An 18,820-nucleotide genomic window follows, 5' to 3' on the forward strand; every position below is an offset into this window, starting at 1 on the left:
CCGCATTGGTGTGTTCTAGGAGGCGCGTGGCTCTGATCCAGCGAGAGAGAATAGCGGGACTCGGGTACAAATGCGGGCATGAAGATGTCTTCTCCCTTCAGATGCTCTGAGGTGTCAAGGTGAGGTACGTGGCTACAGCAGCCACTTTTCATCTGGGGGTGGAGAGACAGCCTAGGGACCAAGAAAGGGAGCTAGAACTATGATAACACGGTGAATTTCCGCACCCCTGGACCAGTCATTAGGTCCAATAACTCCTGATTCAACCTCAGCACTATTGACTTGGCACTGGATAATCCTTTGTGAGGGAATGTGCTGTGCACTGTAGGGTGTTTAGCAGCATCACTGGTCTCTAGACACTAGATGCCCATAGCACCTCCCTACCAGTGGTGATGGTCAAAAATGCCTGTCTTCTGGGGATTGGGCTACCCCCCCGCCCAACACCACTCTTGTTTTGGAAGTAGAATGGAGCCATCCTGGCCTCCAGAGAGATTTGATTCATTCACTTCTCTCCCTCCAGCTCTGGAAGAAAAGAGAGCCTGAAATGCTCATCTGGAGTTGGACCCCACACAGGTTGGAGGGGCTGGTTGCTATCCAGCCCCCCTTTCTGCTGCCAAATATGGGAGCAGTTGAGACTCCACTCACCACACCCCCATCATGCTCATCATAGGAGTAGAAGGCGGGTGAAAAAGAGGTCATGCAAACCGGAACTGAGGACCAGCCCTGGCAATGTCTGGGGAGGGGGACAGAGATGGCTCTGAGGATGGAAAGTGCCTGGATGGATTTGCACATTGGGGAATCTGCCCACAGCGCTGGCCCAACTAAATCCTCAAGAGGCTTCTGTTAAAGCAACGATAAGCAGCTGGTCAGTGGTGTGTGGTCCAGATTCAGAAACTGTTCAAAACAGAGGTTCTTAATTTTTTTATGCTAGAGATCACTTTGGAAGTCTGGTGAAGCCTTTATACTCCTCCTCGGAATAAGGTCTTTAAGTGCAAAAAATAAAAATAAATGAAGCTAATAAGGTAACCCATTGTATTGGACAAGCTACCAAAATATTTTGAAAACACATGTGTGCCTTAGTAATATGTCTTTTTTTAAAAAGATTTTATTTATTTATTTATTTGACAGAGAGAGCGCGCACAAGCAGGGGGAGCAGCAGAGGGAGAGGGAGAAGCAGGCTTCCTGCCGAGCAGGGAGCCTGATGTGGGACTCGATCCCAGGACCCTGGGATCATGATCTGAGCTGAAGGCAGACGCTTAACCCACTGAGCCACCCAGGCGCCCCAGTAATATGTCTTTTTTATTGAGTTAAATGAAAAGATCTAGTGGCAGTTCTAAAAGCTTCATGTCTTTGAAGTAGTGATGAATGTAAATTCTCTCCTAACAAAATTGAAACAACTTTCATATGATATGAAAATAACAGTTTTCCACATTGTAAGAAAGTCATAGAAACTGCTAATATAAAGTACTGGATTTTGTTGTCATTTTGTTTTGCTTACATTTGGAATTAGAGGAAGTGCTACATTTTATTTATTTATTTTTTCAAATATCTTACAATTTTATTTGTCAATTATACTTCACTAAAGCTGAAAAAAAAAAAAAAAAGATCAGTGGTTGCCAGGGGTTGAGGAGGGAGGGAAGAATGATAGAGATGGAGCGCAGAGGACTTTTAGGGCAATGGAAATATTGGTTTTGATACGATAATGGTGGATAAACGGACAAAAGCACGCACCAAGCGTGGACCCCGATGTAAACTGTGGACTTTGGGTGACGAAGAGGTGTCAGTGTGGGCTCATCCACTATCACAAATGTGCCACTGCTGGGGGGACGTCCATGTGGGGGAAGCCGTGGTGTGTGGGGGCGCGGGCGACAGGGGATCTCCCTGTACCTTCTGCTCAGTTTTGTTGTGAACCTCAAACTGCTCTACAAAATAAAGTTTATGTTTTTAAAAAATGCTACCTATACTAAAAAAAAGAAAGAATATTATACTTCCTACACGGAGTGTCGGGCAGTGTATTTACCCTGGCCAGGTGTGAATGTGTATCTGCCTATAGGCGCTTCCCTGTTTAACTTCCCAGTCTTCCACAATGGAACTGGAGCAGTTCTTCTCTGGGCGTGGCTCAGGGCCATGGCTCCACCCTGGTCCACACTCTTCTTGTCTCGTTGCATCCCTGGCTGATGCTCTTCTGTTACACATTCTCTTTTGCATTCCATACCATTTATGTGGGATTTTCCCACCAATGCAGCCATCACCCAGATAAGAACTCCTTGATTCTCGCATTTATCCAGGTTGCTATGAAGTTTAGTGTCTGTAGCCCAGGGGTTAGGGGAGGTTCTTTCTATCCTCAAAATCAAGTTCAATCCTCAGTGTAGCAGTTGTACACTGTACATAACCAAAGCTTTTCCCAAGATTTAGACAAGTTCCCTGGGGGCTTATATGCTTAGTTTCTTCTGTCCCGCGGTTTCTTCTTCTTCCCAGGTGCTGCCCTGCACCATGTAGAACCAGGTGTGAAGTACACACTATGCTCTTCCCGCACACACAATAAAATCCACTCAAACACAGCATTCATGAGCCCAGTTGACTTTAAGGAATGTCTGGGGTCACAGGGGTGGGACAACACAAGATAACAGACGTTCCTGCTCTCCCAAGTCTCTCACTGCCATCAGGCAGCGTTCTCGCTCCAGCTCTTTTATCTGCTTCTCTCATCTCCTGCCCGTCTCCAGTTTTTCTCCAGGTCAAGCCATGCACCTGTCTCTGCTGCCTACCCCCAAACTTATTTAGTCAAACCTATCACATTTCTTATCAAATCATGAGCTTTCATTTAATAAGCCCCCACTCCCTGGAAAGAAATTAGAGAGACAAATAGCCACGTGGGGTGTGTGTGTGTGCGTGTGTGTGTTCATCCCACACATGATGAGAAACTCAGATCTTTCATAATATCTCCAGATCCAAGTTCTTTCTTCTATCAAATTCCCCTTCTCTGCATTACATCTCTAATATTTTTCCTTTTGTATTGCCCCAAATCATTTCAGTCCTCTCAAATACTACTTATTTTTGGTTGTGCATGGAGCATACTGCTCTGCGGACAACAAAGAGCGCAGGAAAGAGATTATACTGCAACAGCGCTCAACAAACAAAAGTAAATATGTGACATCCTTGCTCATAAAAATCCTTTGGCCGTTGTAATGAGCAAGACGATTCCAAATACCATGGAGGACGTGAAGCAGCTGGAATGTTCACACACTGCTGCTGGTTGTGTCCTTGGTAATGTCCACTCAGAACAGTGCTTGGCACTACTTAGAAAAGCTGAACACACACATACTTTTTGGCCCTGCAATTCCACTCCTAAGCATATACATAACAGAGATACATTCATATTTTCACCATTAGACGTGTAGAACGATGTTCATAGCAGCACCGACCCTAATAGCCAAAAACCAGAAACAACCCAAATGTCCATCAAGAGTAGAAAAGATAAATAATCTGTGGTGTAATTATACGATGGATGACTACACAGACATAGAATTGATGAAATACAACTACATACAACGTGGATGGATTAAACAAACATATTAAGTGAAAAAAACCAGGCATGAAAGAGAACATACCATTGGATTTCACTTATATAAAGCTCAAAAAAGCCCACACTAATCCATGGTGTAGGAAATCAGGATATTGATTACTATTGGATTAATGACTTGAATAAGAAATGAGAATGGATTCTGAAATTCTGGAATGTACCATTTCTGAATCTGAGTGCTAGTTACACAGATCTACTCACTTTATGAAAATTAAGCTATCTACACGTGATTGGATACCTTATTATGTGAGCAAAGTGTTAGCAGCAGACCTTACTCTTTTTCCCCCAGACCTAGATCTGCCTGGGAGGATTTTAGGCTTACCTTTCCCAGCACTTGAATAGCACAGTCCCTTGAATATGTCCCAAGATAAATTGGGAATGCTCGGTCCCAGGGCCAGACATGTGTTGGTACACTGAAAATCTCTGATCTGTTAGACAGCACATGAGCTGGGAGACCTGTGAGTTGTTAGCCTACGTGACAGGTAGAAAACCAAGAGAAGCTTCTTTGTTTAAAGATGACCTCCAGAGGGCGCCTGGGTGGCTCAGTCGTTAAGCGTCTGCCTTCAGCTCAGGTCATGATCCCAGGATCCTGGGATCGAGTCCCGCATTGGGCTCCCTGCTCCACGGGAAGCCTGCTTCTCCCTCTCCCACTCCCCCTGCTTGTGTTCCCTCTCTCATTGTGTCTCTCTCTGTCAAATAAATAAAATCTTTAAAAATAAAATAAAATAAAGATGACCTCCACATACTATGGCCTCATCACCAGCAATCAAATACACACACTCTCTAGGTGGGTGAGGGGGGACCCAAGCAGCTATGCACATGGACAATTGGGAGGCTTCATTGAAACTGAAGGGCTGTGCATGTTTTTTCCTGTCCTGAATCTCTCTAAAGAGCTGAGCAAACATACTGCTGGGCCAAATGCTATTGTGTCATGTGAGTTTGACCGCCAAACATGTTGCCAATACAGTAGTGGGACCATGCATTGTACTTCAATAAAAAGTTTACTAAAGAAAAAAAAAAATCCTTTGACTATTCTTGCCAAGTGGGTATTTACGCTGAACATAGTCTATGCTAGGCCTCCAAATTCCTTCCATTTTTCTGGGCTTCCCCTCTCTTCTTTGAACCCTTGTCTTCTCTTTTTTAGGGCTCTCACTCACATCCAACCCCTAAACCGTTCATTTCTTATGCAGAGCTCTTCATGGCACTAACTCACCCCAGACTATGTAAGCCATCCACAGAGAACCCCCATCAGTAACTAATACTGAGATCGGTTCCCACACATAGTCCCTTCCAGGAGACGTTGTGTGACTTCTTCTTTAAGGAAATTTTTTCTTTTCTTTTGTTTTCTTTTTTCAAGAAATTTTTTCTTCTGCTAGACAAAGATGCTGAATCTCTGTCTAAAGACATTCCAAACTCACACATTATCTGGAGCCTCCGTTACACACGCGATAGCTCCAGTTACTCCTGCTTCTTGGTGTGTCGAACTTTCCACAAGTGTTAAATTACAAGGCAAGAGAGCATGCCTACCACCCCCAACGTGTGCTCCTAGACGTGCCAGGGGCTGCCATCTGACCTCTAGCAATGACTTATCCCTGGCCTCATTCTTGATCCGTACTCTGTCTCCCGGCTTTGCACTGATGGCAGAGGCTCTGGAGTCGACCCTAACTTTTCAGTGTTTGGGTTTTCTGTTTGTTATGACATTAACCTTCCCCCTGGTCTTGGCTTTTGCTGTTTGATAGTCTCATACCCTCTTGCACTAAACTTTGGCATATCTCACTTGAACTAGGGTCTCAGTAGTAGGAGGCCTGTCTCACCTCCTCTTGTTCTTAGGGAAAAAAAACAAGTCATCTTCTAGAAGGTCCTGGAGGTACTTTCTACAGCAAAATGAGGCTTCTTACAAAAAAGCAGACCCATACATACAGAGAATGAATTGATGGTTTCCATAGGGAAGAGGATAGGGGGATGGACAAAATGGGTAAAGGAGAGTGGGAGATACAGGCTTCCAGTTATGGAATAAATAAATCACGGGGGTAAAAAGCACAGCACAGGGAATAGAGTCAATGATACTGTAATAGCATTATATGGTGACAGATGGGAGCTACATTGTGAGCACAGCGTAACACACAGAGATGTTGAATCACTATGTTGTACATCTGAAACTAATATCACATTGTATGTCAGCTAAACTCAAAAAAAATTTTTTAAGAATTTAACTTAAAAAAGATATAAAATCTTCAAAACATATAACTTTTCTTTACCTAACTATGCAATAAGCATTCTTTTACACTATGAGGAAAACAAAATAAAATGGGTACATTACACATTTTTTTAAAAGTCTCTTAAATTGTCCAATTTCACACAAAGTATGAAATTTTAGCATTGAAATTCAGGTTCTGAACTGACGCTGACAATGGATATTACTGGAAATAGAAATGTCACCAGGTCCTGTTCAAAGAACTTTGCCTTCACAGTGTTTAAAACTGGAACACAGTGGGGCACCTGGGTGGCTCAGTTGGTTAAGCGTGGGATTCTTGATTTCAGCTCAGGTCTTGATCTCAGGGTCGTGAGTTCAAGCCCCATGTTGGGCTCCGTGCCTACGTAAAAAAAAAAAAAAAAAAAAAACTGGAATACAAGAAACTGTCTCCAAAATAATCAGATATGTGTAAAACCAATTTGTTAAATAACATAAGGAAGATTATAAAAGACAGCTTAAGAATGTTCACATTCATGTGGTTTGTAAAGGTGCATTTTCCATAAAGATCTGTACAGCTCAGAAGCATTAAATTCTGCAGAGAAAGCTCCTTTATTCCATGCGTTAGCAGAATTTCTTTATTTCAGTGAGTCCCTGAAGTAAAGAATGTCACTCCTCTTCAGAAAAGAAATTTCCTCAGCTCTGTAATGGGTCAAGTTTTCATATACCCTCAGGGGCTCTCAGGGCTATTCTCATGAAGAACAGCCACTATGAAGATGGTTATGGAGCATTTTTCCCTTCTTCACATACGGGACACAAAGAATAGTACAGAAAAAAGGAGAGTTTGAAAGGCCCTCTCCAACATCCGTGTAGAAAAATTACTTCCAGAATATTCTTAAATTTTAAAGTTTGAAAAGCCTGTGATCTTTGCACTGTTTCTAAGAGTTAGCCACTCTAAAGGAAGGTGTTCATCATCAGTGACCCCACGCAGGATTTCCTTTTGTGATAATTTTGCAAGATGATCCTCTGGGTTGGCATTCCATTCAGGTCACCAGGTTTCTGCAATCTCTGTGAGAACCTGCAGCAGCTCAGCAAATGTAGGGCGGCCTTTAGGCTTCTAGAAAAGAGAAACAGAGATGGTCAGCTCAGCCGGAAACTCACTCAGATACCAGCTCTGGAACTTGCTGGCAGGGACCTGGAACCAGGCTGGTTCTCCACGGGTAGAAGAGAAAGATATCTGGGCTGACACACCGGGCATGATTGGTAGTTGAGTGAAGCATGAGTGTGAAATTATAAGAGTAGAGAATGCTGCCAAAAAACACAAGCCACCTGAGACCATTTAAATTTAAATTAATGAAAATTAAACACATTTTTAAGTTCAGTTCTTTGTCACACCAGCCACTTTCCAATTCTTCAATAGCCAGGCACCATATTGGACAGCAGAGACATAACACAGTTCCATCATCACAGGAAGTTCCATTGGATAGCATTGCCCCCGAGATTTATTTGGATGACTTGATATGCATGGGATAAAGGAAGAGCTGGGAGAGAATGGGCATCCAGAGTTCCAGGCTCTCAGGCTCTGCCCAGTTATTTACTAGACTTGATCCCCTGTAGAAAGAAGGATTTCAATCAGAAAGCAAAAGGCGTGTTTTCATAAGGGTCTTTGCAGGTCCTGGAGCACCCACTGTGCTGTCTTAAGGCTTGGTCAACAAAATCCTGGTCACAGAGACGAGGACTGGAACGTTCATCTTATTTCACCAAGGGATGTGGTTTGGCTTTGCTCCATGAAGAACAAAAGATGACACTGTTGGCATCTTTAAAATCCATGGGAAATAAACAGGGCACGTTCTGCATGGAGCACTGGGTGTTATACGCAAACAATGAACCATGGAACACTACATCAAAAACTAATGATGTAATGTATGGTGATTAACATAACATAATGAAATAAAATCCATGGGAAATAGAACCACTTGTGGCAGCCACATTCTCACAAGGATCACTGGCTGCAGAGTTTGTGGGGAGACACCACCCTTAGTGCTTTACAAACAGAGGGCATCAATAAAAAGGACCAAGCAGAAGGGTGTGTAAGCACACATTCAAGCTCTCCTTGGGGTTCCAGGAATAATTTCTGGAGGTTTTGGAGAAGGCTGTCGTTCTGCAGGTAGAAGAGCCTATGAAACAGTATGTGTATATCAGTGTGTGTGTGTGTGCGTGTGTGTGTGTGATAATACAATCACATTTGAATTTAAAGGTGCCTAAGCACTTAGGGCATTTAGATTACCTTAAAAAGTTGTAGGCAAATCACCTTTTGCAAACAAATAAATCAGCATCACCAAAAACACTGTTTTCATCAATGCTCGCACTACGATTTCAGACGTTTTAATCAATGCTCGGACTCCGATTTGAGACTGGCATCATTTCCTCGGGCCTCCTGCCAGCGTCCGATTTATTCCCTTTTCTGTTTCCTCTCCACAGATAAATAAAATCTCAGTAAATATTATATTTTATGCACTGTACATGTCTATTGTTCCAAAAGCAATATATACTTCTCAGCTCTCCACGTTGTTACTGCAGGGAAGCTCCTAAGACAGCCATTTGCTGCTAACAGCTCACTTAACATGTGCCTGTTTTTCAAAATTCCTTGCAGAGCAGTTCATCATATGTAAAATATTTTCATACATCAAGGATCTTTATAAAATTAATACTTCTCTGGAATGTGAACAACTACAGTGCTCTTGAAATATTGAGTTTTTCAGTGTTTGTGGATTGCGAATCAAGTGACTTCTTTTTCAGCCAGGAGGAAACTCCTCATCCAGCTGTGGTTTTTCTGGACGGACACTGTCAGCTGGAAAGAGAAAGCTGTCAAAAGTCACAGGGGAGTCTGATATGAAGGGGAGAGGTGCATTGAGTCTGTGCCCAGAAAAGACAGGACATGTCTGGCTTTATTTTGAAGTGTGGCATCTCGAGAAAAAGAAAAACTGGACTGACCCCTGCCCTCCCCCCAAAGGGAATTTCCTGAGTACAAGTTCCTGGCACACTTTCTGCCTTTATTCCTAATCTATCAGGAATCTTGAGTGCCAAAAAGAGATGAAACCCATTACTGTTAGCCTTGGAGAAGCAAGACAAATTATAGTAGAATGAAGTAAATACAAACAACATCTTTCTCTTTCCACGTCAGCGTTTAGCAAACCTGATTCTACCCTTAGTTTCCACCCACCAGTTCTCAAAGGGAGTGAAACATCTCACCCCTGAGGCTCTAGTCACCACAAGAGTTTCTGCAAGAACCAATCTCAGACAAAGAAGACCTGAAAAAGGCGCTGAATTCCTCAGGTGAAAGGCCATCGTTAAAAACAAAATGCGGTGACAACCTCGTAGTGGGAGTTTCAGACAGAAATAGCACTTCCCGCTCTTAGGGATCCTTATCAAGAAAGAGACTCCTCCACCCCCTCCACCCCCCCCACCCCAATGGAGTCCTGGGGGGTAATGTTTGTCACACTCAGGCCTGTGCTCTGATGCTGGGACTGCCCACCTCCCAGGAGAGTAAGGGACACTCACCTCGTGCCAGCAGCCGTACATGACCTCGTAGACGGCCATCGGCGCCAGTGGAGGCCGGTACAGCCGGAAGCCTCTAGAAATGGCTTCCACAACCTGCAAATTTGACTTATTTTCAAACGGCATTTTTCCTTCCGTGAAAACTTCCCACATCAAAACTCCTACAACACGAAATGCATGTAAACAAGAGGTTACTTGAAACTGAAAGAACTCTTTGAAACTACAAGGCCTTATTTTCCTTTTCCGGCCTCTGTGTTATAATCGGTCCAGAATGAGAACAGTTCTGTCTAGGTATCAGCCCGTGTGCGTCTTCATTTTCGAACAGGCCTGTAATCTGACAATATTCCAAGTGAAAACAATGCCTTTCTTTTCCACTGGTCTTGACCGCCTCCCGATTGAAAGAAAACGCTGCCAACATTTTTCATTTCTAAGTATGTTCCTGTCTTCACACCCTAAAATCAACAAGCCTCTCTGCCACCCCATAGAAAATGACAGAATTGTGTGGCCAAGAGTTTGCCAGCCAGTAGAAGGCACGAGGTCCTTCTGCCCACTGAAGGATGAGACTGCTGGGTAGAGCAGAATATTTAGCAGGGGCTTGGTACATGAGTAGGTGTTCTATAATCATTGATTGGTTGATTAGTGAAACTCCTTCAAGGCTCCCATCTGAACTTCATTTAATTATTCACTTATTCTAAGAGTATGTATTATGCATTGATTAGAGGCAGGGCATATGCTAGAGCCAGAAGACTCTAGAAACCAGTCCATGGGCTCAAGCAGCTCACTGTCCAGTGGGAGATAGAGACAAGTGGTCAGGTAAAACTCAGATATTCTAATTGTTCTGCACCTACTTGATGAGGTCCCTGTGTTGCTATCTGTTAGTCTCACAACTTGACTGCTCTCCTGGAGAGCGTAAAATGTCACCTGCCAAAACTACCAAAAGTCAGTGGAGAACTAAAGGGATCAATGATACAAGTTTCACCTTACGTGGACAATAAAATTCACACCCTTCTGAGGGTGCAGAGGTGTCTCCAAACCCAAGAAGCTATCCAGAGAGGTCTGGGTGAAAGAGAATAGATAGCTTATTGCAAATTGACCGCCACTTTTTGAAAATCGACTCAAAGAACAGATTCCACTGGACATGGATCTGCAACATCTCTTTCTCAATGAAGAACATTACACAATATAAACTCCAATTGATAGTTCCCAAGGAGGCCTACATCTAAATACCACAAAATCTGAAGGTAACGAAATAAATGCAGTAGTCTTGCTTAGTAGTTAGAAATGAAGTTTATTAATTACACTCAAAATTCAGTGACACTTTAGATCTATTTTCCTTGCAAGTCTCTGTGGTGTAAAAAAGGTGACTGCCTTTGTTTTCTAGATCAGTAGACTCTCTGTTACGGTTTTCCTGCAAATGCTCATCAGGAAAGGAAAAGATCCAAAAGGTAGACTTATATAAGAAGGTGTATGACACCAGTTGCCAAAGACAGCCTGGACGTGTTTAGAACACTTAAGACAGAAGGACAGTTACAAGAAGACCTTTCTAGAACCCCACATCATACTAAAAAATCAAAGCTTAAAAAAGATTGGCCTTTTATCAAATCAATCTCCATCAAATGAACATCAAATTTACTCACCAAATGACCAGACATCAGATTTGCTGCTGTACTTGTTGAAATGGAAAACCTCAGGAGGGGACCACTTGATTGGGAACTTGGCTCCAGAAGAACTGATATATTCATCATCCAAAACGTACCTAAGGTCATTAGATTCAAAGCACATTGTGCTAATTACTTCCAAGTTCCATTTAGTTCAAACCCCCTTAGTCTACCTTAAGTTCTAAAAGAAAAAGCAGGGGTGCCCGGGTGGCTCAATCAGTTAAGCAGTTGACTCTTGACTTTGGCTCAGGTCATGGTCTCAGGGTCCTGGGATCAAGCCCCGTCAGGCTCCGTGCTCAGCAGGGAGTCTGCTTGGGGATTCTCTCTCCCTCTCCCTCTGCCCCTCCCCCCACCTGCTCAATCTCTCCCTCTCAAATAAATAAATAAATTTTTAAAAGAGAAAGCATTTATTTTTACCCCCCAAAGTTTCTCTTCTTGTTACCAAAATGGGAAGGTATCCTACATAGTGATTCCTCCTTAAACCAAGCCTCAATTGGGTTTATTTGGGTCTCAGAAAACCAGAACAATTCTTCAATCCAAAACCGATTGGAATCAGGAACCCACTGATTATTTCAGTTATGACAAATTCTTAATTTTGCAAAGGAGCTTGCTGAGTGCTCTAACAACCAAGATTATAAAAAGGAAATAAAAAAATAAATATATATGGCAAAGAACAAAATCAAAGCTGGATGCCTTATTTTTTTTCTTCATGCAGATGGGTTTTGTGAGGCAGAGAAAGGGGGAAATAAGAGTATTGAACATAATACATTTGATGTGAAAAATATCCAATGCATTAAAATGGCCCTGTATGAAATCAGTAATAACTACCAGTTCCTTTTAAAAACTACAAAAATATTAAACCCTCCCTCTCTTTTGAGGCTTGTAGGCAGGAATATCCAAGTAGGGGAATCTGGAGAGAAGAATCTGGAGAGAAGAGCGAAGAGATGATGACTAACTTGCAGCCCCTGGAGTGTGCAGCATAGTAGTTTTGAATTATTTATTAGTGCTCTCTTTTTTTTCCCACGCACCCTACCTCACCCTACCTTTAAGCGCTTTATTGAGCCAGAAGTCATCCTACTCAGGGAAAGAGTAGCTAATAGAAAACAAAAGAGAAAGAGCCATTTTTCATAGCTTTTGAGTTTCAAAAGTCTAAGATTTCCAGAGAAGGAGAAGGCCTGAGCTGTTAAAATATTGGGGAGAATGGCTCATAAATAAGAGTGATATCTGCCCCACCCCACCCCACCATCCATCCCTCTAGCGAACGAACCTCTGGAGCTGGGAGGTGGCAGAGAACAAAGGGAAAGGGGAGGAGTATTAGCCAGTAGTGGGTGACTGAGGCAGGGTCCTGTCCCCTGTGCTCTACAAGGACTGCCCCGCTGACATGGCAGGGAAAGAAGGCCCCACTGAGGGTTGCTGGGATTCAAGAGCAAAACAGAGCCTGTGCCTCTTCCCCAGGTCAAGCCCCAGGAAAAGCAAAAAGAGTCCCCAAAACAAATAGCTGTGGATGTTCCTAAGCAAATAGGGCCTTAGATAGCTCCAGGGGCTTTCTAATCATGGAGAATGCCCGTATGACAGCATCTTGCAGACAGAAATTGGGGATGAGTCAGCAGCCGTCTATGCAGATGTTCCGCCAAGGACAAAACAGGACGATGGTGGCCGCAAGGACACCAGTAGTCAGTGGTTAACAACAAGGACCAGACATGCCCTCTCCAGGACGTGGCCCCACGAAACACTGAAGCTGACCCTGAAGCGAGTCAGAGAGAAACTCTGAATTCACGGGCATTGAATTTTTAGCAACCTGAAGGAAAGGGCGCTCAAAACCAACTCTAATATTGTTCTTGTGTTTTACTGTCAGATTAAATTACAGGTTTTATGGATGATTAAATTTTAGTACATTTAAAAATATATATATATCAATGGCATTGAGTGGCAGAAAATATGGTTAGATTTTCCACACTTGAGTCGTAGTCTTAAAGTCAACTACTGCACCTGATCATAGAAATGCATGACAATGACATGGAAAAATCAGAACTAAACAAATTTATCCTTTTATCTTTCAGAAATATACATATATCAGAAGAGCTTTTTTCTTAACCTCATGCATATAACAAGTAGTTTGAGACATTTTTAAAAATTTTAAGTTATGCCTGAAAATAACCTGAAAGAAGATCCGAAGAATAGCTAACATCGGGTTATGTCCTAAAATTCAAAGCAGGGCAACAGGCCAAGCAACAATATCAACATTCTCCTCCCAGGAAAAAACAAAAAACAATGCTATTGACATCTTCAGTTTGTTAGTAGAGAGATATAAGATTCCCTCTTACGAGTAAACAAAAAATATTTATATATGTTATACCTTGTCATTCCAAAGTCCGATATTTTCACTATACTTGCAGCACTGACCAGACAATTCCTTGCTGCCTATAGAAAGAAAAGAATCCACATTTGAATATAGTCTTTCTTTTGTTTCTACTCTCGTTTTCCTTAGTTTACTTGGGGCCCCACACTACTTCTATGAGCAGCCATGTTATTTTTTTGGTAATACCCATCGATGCTATGTATGATTCAATATATCTGCCCTCATGATGGATTTTAATGATTCTTCAAAGAAATAACCAAAAAGGGTGCCTGGGTGGGCTCAGTCAGTGTGGTGGCGTCTGCCTTTGGCTCAGGTCATGATCCCAGGGTCCTGGGATCGAGCCCCGTATCGGGCTCCCTGCTCAGTGGGGAGTCTGCTTCTCCCTCTTCCTCTCCCCCTGGCTTGTGCTCTCTCTCGCTCACTTTCTCTCAAATAAATAAATAAAATCTAAAAAAAAAAGAAAGAAAGAAAGAAAAAAGGAATAACCAAAAAAAAAGTAAAAAGCAATTTTAATACTTTTCCTTTTAAAAGTTTTAAATCCCTCTCAACAAGTATTTTTTATAACTAGGAAGACTACATCAAAGAGACGTTAAACTATGAATCCTGGCATTAAAAACAGTGTGTATTTTTAAATAATGCAGAGACCATGTATTTGATGCCAAAATAATCCATTTTCAGAGAGCTTCATCAAAGAAAATCATTGATTTGGTTATTGAGCCTCATGTAAGTCAACAGTTTGATAGATTTTGTTCTCTTCTAAGCTGATAGGTGCTTCAGTTAGTCCCAAAACAAAAACAAGGAACTTAAAATGGTAAGCCAGAAGGAGCCAGTTTAGAAGATTTTGACAAATACTAGCAAGGATCTCCAAGCCAAACCACAAGTTAAGCCCTTGACAAGGAAAAGACTCATGCTTAGCCGATAGATTTTAAATGGCATAAAGATGAATAAAATAGAACACAAAAGAAAGCAATCAAGGAAGAAACAGGGGGATCTGAGAAAAGCCACTTGGAGCAAAGAGAATGACCAGAACCATCACCCAAGGAAGTTTTGAATTCTAACCCTGTCAGGAAAGACTGACCTGCAGAGACTAGGAAAGTAAGTTCAGTGGAATAGATACCATATTCATCCCTTCAAAAATGTGTTCCTACTACATGCTGGGGACTGGGGGACATGCCTTGAGGGAGACAGAACAGTGGTCTAAACGGCTATGGAAGGGCTATTGCTATGGAAGAGCGGAGCTGAGCTCTTCTATATGCCAAGAGCAATTGTACGTGCTTACCCATATTAATTCATGTAATCTTCCCAACAAGCCCACAGAAGAAAGGTGGTGTAATTCATACCACGTCCTAGTTAACTAGCTTGCCCAACATCACACAGCTAGTGAGAAACAAAGGCCACATTTCAACCCAGGCTGTCCACCTCCAGAGCAGTACTTCTGAATCGTGGCTGCCCATTGAACTCACTGGGGCATTTGGGGCAAGACAAGCGTTAATTTTTTTTCTTAGGATATAATGTTCGGAGCATTCCAGCACAGAATGATTTAACATTTCTAGTCCTCCTCAGTGAGGAGGTAACACTACTGTGATACTGTTATAACTAAAAACACCCCCACATGGGGGCGGGGGAGCCCTATTTTTTTTTTTTCCTTCAGTTAGGAAAGCTGAAACTCAGGAGGAAAAGCAGAAAAAACCGAACCTACGTAACATTCTGCGTCTGCAGTGATCTTCACCACTGTCTGTCCAGTGCCCGGCAGAGCGCTTGGCCGATACTGGCCCTTGTCACGTATTTGATTATTGGTTGAAAGGAAGAAAAGTGGAAGTAATGGCAGAAGGGAGGGAAGGCGAGAGGAAAGAAAAGTAAAATAGCTTTGGTTAGTTGATGAGCGTGGTAGTTAATCAGTTGAAGGCGTATTTAGAGTAGTGCCTCACTTGGCTACAGCATCAAGGGGCAATTAAAAATAAAGCTACATTTCCCAGACAATTACAATAGGAAAGGGTTTAGAAATTAAGCCAAAGGTATTTTATTTAAAATAGTGAAAGTCCTCGGGATGCTGGGTGGCTCAGTCGGTTAAGCGTCTGCCTTCGGCTCAGGTCATGATCCCAGGGTCCTGGGGTCGGGCCCCACATCAGGCTCCCTGCTCAGCGCGGAGCCTGCTTCTCCCTCTGCCTCTGCCTCTCCCCCACCCCTCTTGTGTTCCCTCTCTCTCTGTCTGACAAATAAATAAGTAAAATCTTTAAAAAAAATAGTGAGTCCTCAATTGTCATATTCTTCTGAATATAATGCCTAGAATAATCAGCCAACTTGCATCCTACTTACTAAATCCCTATGAATGAAGCAGTTCCTCTCCAGATACTCCATCCCTTCACAGGTATCCTGGCACATGCTCAGCAGCATCTCGTTCGTAAGCGTCCCCCTTCTGTCTCTGAGATAGTTCAGCAGGCAGCCGTTCTCCATAAACTCGGTCACAATATACAGTGGCTTCTGCTGGATGCACACTCCATAGAGCTGGACCAGCCTGGGATGAGACAATCTCCTGTTCAAGAAAAAACACACACCAGTGAGCAGATTCATTTTTGCCCTTGAGAGTGCTGAGATTCAATCGGTGATATGCACCAACTCTACGTAATTGTCAACATCAAGATATGAGAAAAGTGAACCCAACCACAGAGAAAGTAGAACAGTTTCCTTTCCAGTGTACGTGCTGCATAAGTGGGGTCAGGAGTTCAAGCAGTACTCCCCAAGTCACTGCAGACGCAGAATGTTACGTAGGTTCGGTTTTTTCTGCTTTTCCTCCTGAGTTTCAGCTTTCCTAACTGAAGCTGCTCAGACAACAGTTCGAGGAGGAAACCATGATTGATGCATTAAAAAAAGAAAGAAAGAAAAATTATTAAAAAAAAAAATAGGGCGCCTGGGTTGCTCAGTCGGTTAAGCGTCTGCCTTCGGCTCAGGTCATGACCCCAGGGTCCTGGGATCAAGTCCTGCAACAGCGAGCCTGCTTCTCCCTCTGCCTCTGCTTCCCCCTCTCTCTGTCTCTCATGAATAAATAAATAAAATCTTTAAAATTTTTTCTAAAAAGGCATTAAAAAAGAAATTTTAGATAAAGTTGGAGACTGAAAAACACTTGCCAACTTGAAACCCTGCTCTGTATTTAGCAATCACACACACACATACACACACACACAACAACACACACAACACATGTCTTTGAATGTTGCCTATTAAAATACACACAGAACTCTTTAGTCCTCTAAACTTCAAAAGTTTATTGTTTCTTCTGGAGCATAGTATTCAATCCCTAAAGGCCTGTTATGCCAAGTAGGCATCATGGAAAACAATATTCAAGTTAATGTTTGTAATTTTAGAAGACGTAAAATAAGCCAACTTCTCTGCTCGTCAAAAGTAACTTGAAATGTTACCAGTTTTCATTCACAGAGGCAAAATAAAGTCAATGACTCAGGGAGATTATTTACCTTAAAATAATGTATATGAGTGATTAATTGACATATTACCATATGATTAGCATGCAAAGCCACTACCAGGTAGTGGGAAAGAGGCGTTCAGAGGATCTCTACATGATTTTAATCTGTAGATACATATCCTCTATATGTATATTTTGTCTGATTTATCTTTCTCATTTATAAAGTGTATTTTTCAGTTAAGGGATGCCATTTATATGTATGCAGAATAACGGCAGGAAAGTCACTCTTAAAATGGAATATTGACTTGCCATGAGAAAACCACCACGCTGAGACCCACACATAAACATCTGAGAATTCAAACATTACACTGCGTTTGCTTAGGAATATCACCAGAGCAGTGACAAGTATGTTGATGGAACTAACACAGGTGATACAATAGAAACCACGTGGGAGTCAGTCTGCCAATTAAACATGGTAGGGAAGACTTCCTGGAGGAGGTGACATTTAAACTACACACTTAACAAAAAGGAGGTAATACAGTATTACCAAGCTGTGTATGCTTGGCAGATAGAGCTCAATGTGTGTCAGCTAGGCAATTTTGTAAAGATGAATGGATTTGCAACAGGATTTCAGAAGGAAATTTTTCTGCCTCACTTTCAAAAAAATCAGGAAAAAATAGACTGTGTTCAAACCATCTGAACTGACTTAAAAATAAGCCATGAGCTTCATTCCTGCCTCTGTAAACTTCCAGGAGCCATTGGTATTTCTCACACTCTGCGCATCTTCCACAGTCCTCAAAATATCATCCCCAGAAACCTTGACCCGAAATGCCCAATAAGGCTTGAAGCTTTCAAGAATCCTCTTGTCATGACATTGGACATCTGTAATTCTTTCTTGTTCCATAGGAGTTTCTACGGCTTCAACTTTCCCTGAACTAAATGTCTCCCAGTCATTCTTATGATACCTCTTGAATCAACACAGCAATATAATGTTTTGTCTCTCCTTTAGATGTAGGAAAACTAGGGTCCGATGCAGGTCGTATCAGGGAATACAGACCAGACAGATATATGCCTGAGGTCACCCAGGGGCACACGATCAGCTTTGGGAAGCTGATATCACTGGAAAATTGTGTTTATCATAGCTTCCCTTGAAATTCACTTTATTGTAACTGGATGGGAAGAACATTTTGATACGACACTTGGGGTAGGGTTGAGAGCCCTCAGAGACAGCACTGCTCTGCCATTAAAGGAGAATGGGTCCAGTTAATCACTTCTGGTTTTTTGGTTGGTTTGTCTGTTTGTTTGTTCAGTTGACGTCTGACATTTAGAACAGAACTAAATTGCTTTGGATAACAGAATCTAGGTAATGCCATCTAGGGTTTTTGTTTTTCACCACATTGCTGCTCCTGCAAGTAAGTGTTGAACAAAGACTTAAAGAAAGTCAATGGATTTGATTTGGCTTGTCCGGATCCAGCCCAGATTACAGACATAAACCACAACCACATATTCAACAGAGTCAAATGCTGATCTGGGAAATCACAGATGTGATCCCATAGGAACGGCATCCGACAGGCCACAGGAGTCACTTCTGTTAGAGCTCTGGGTTCTTAAATTCTCTGAAAGCAAATACTTTATCCGTATATGACTATTTAAATAAAATCAACATATTTTGCTTCCGGGAAAAAAAAGAAAGAAAAGAAAAGAAAAGAAAAGAAAAGAAAAGAAAAGAAAAAAAGAAAGAAAGAAAGAAAGAAAAGAAAAGAAAAGAAAAGAAAAGAAAAGAAGAAAGGAAAGGAAGAAAACCATGTAAAGAACATACATGCTTGTCACTTCCATGGATTTCTTCATGTAATTCACACACTGATGCAGTGAAAAAAGTATTGTTATCTCCATTTTACGAGTGAAAAAACTGAGGCTTGGAAAGGTAAAAAAACTCACCCCAGGTCACGCAGGGGTCAAGTAATTTGCCCAGGTCACACAACTAGCTTGGGCAGAGTTGTGACATAAACCCAAGTGTGACTACTCCAAAACCCATGTTCTTTCCATGACACCAGAATGT

General features: G+C 42.1%; 1 protein-coding gene across 1 annotated transcript in view; it reads right to left on the reverse strand.

Annotated features, from left to right (window-relative positions):
* Window positions 1-6,616: 6,616 nt before the first annotated feature.
* TXK (TXK tyrosine kinase) overlaps window positions 6,617-18,820 on the reverse strand; it is a 42,344-nt gene continuing 30,140 nt past the window's right edge. Inside the window, exons 10-14 of the mRNA XM_032397877.1 lie at window positions 15,660-15,876; window positions 13,341-13,405; window positions 10,964-11,082; window positions 9,330-9,487; window positions 6,617-6,885 (exon numbers count right to left, since the gene is read on the reverse strand). Coding sequence (XP_032253768.1) covers window positions 6,817-6,885; window positions 9,330-9,487; window positions 10,964-11,082; window positions 13,341-13,405; window positions 15,660-15,876 — 628 coding nt within the window. The 3' untranslated portion in view covers window positions 6,617-6,816. The remainder of the gene's footprint in view (window positions 6,886-9,329; window positions 9,488-10,963; window positions 11,083-13,340; window positions 13,406-15,659; window positions 15,877-18,820) is intronic.

Source organism: Phoca vitulina, unplaced genomic scaffold, assembly GCF_004348235.1.
Source record: "Phoca vitulina isolate PV1807 unplaced genomic scaffold, GSC_HSeal_1.0 scaffold3, whole genome shotgun sequence".
Taxonomy (NCBI): Eukaryota; Metazoa; Chordata; class Mammalia; order Carnivora; family Phocidae; genus Phoca; species Phoca vitulina.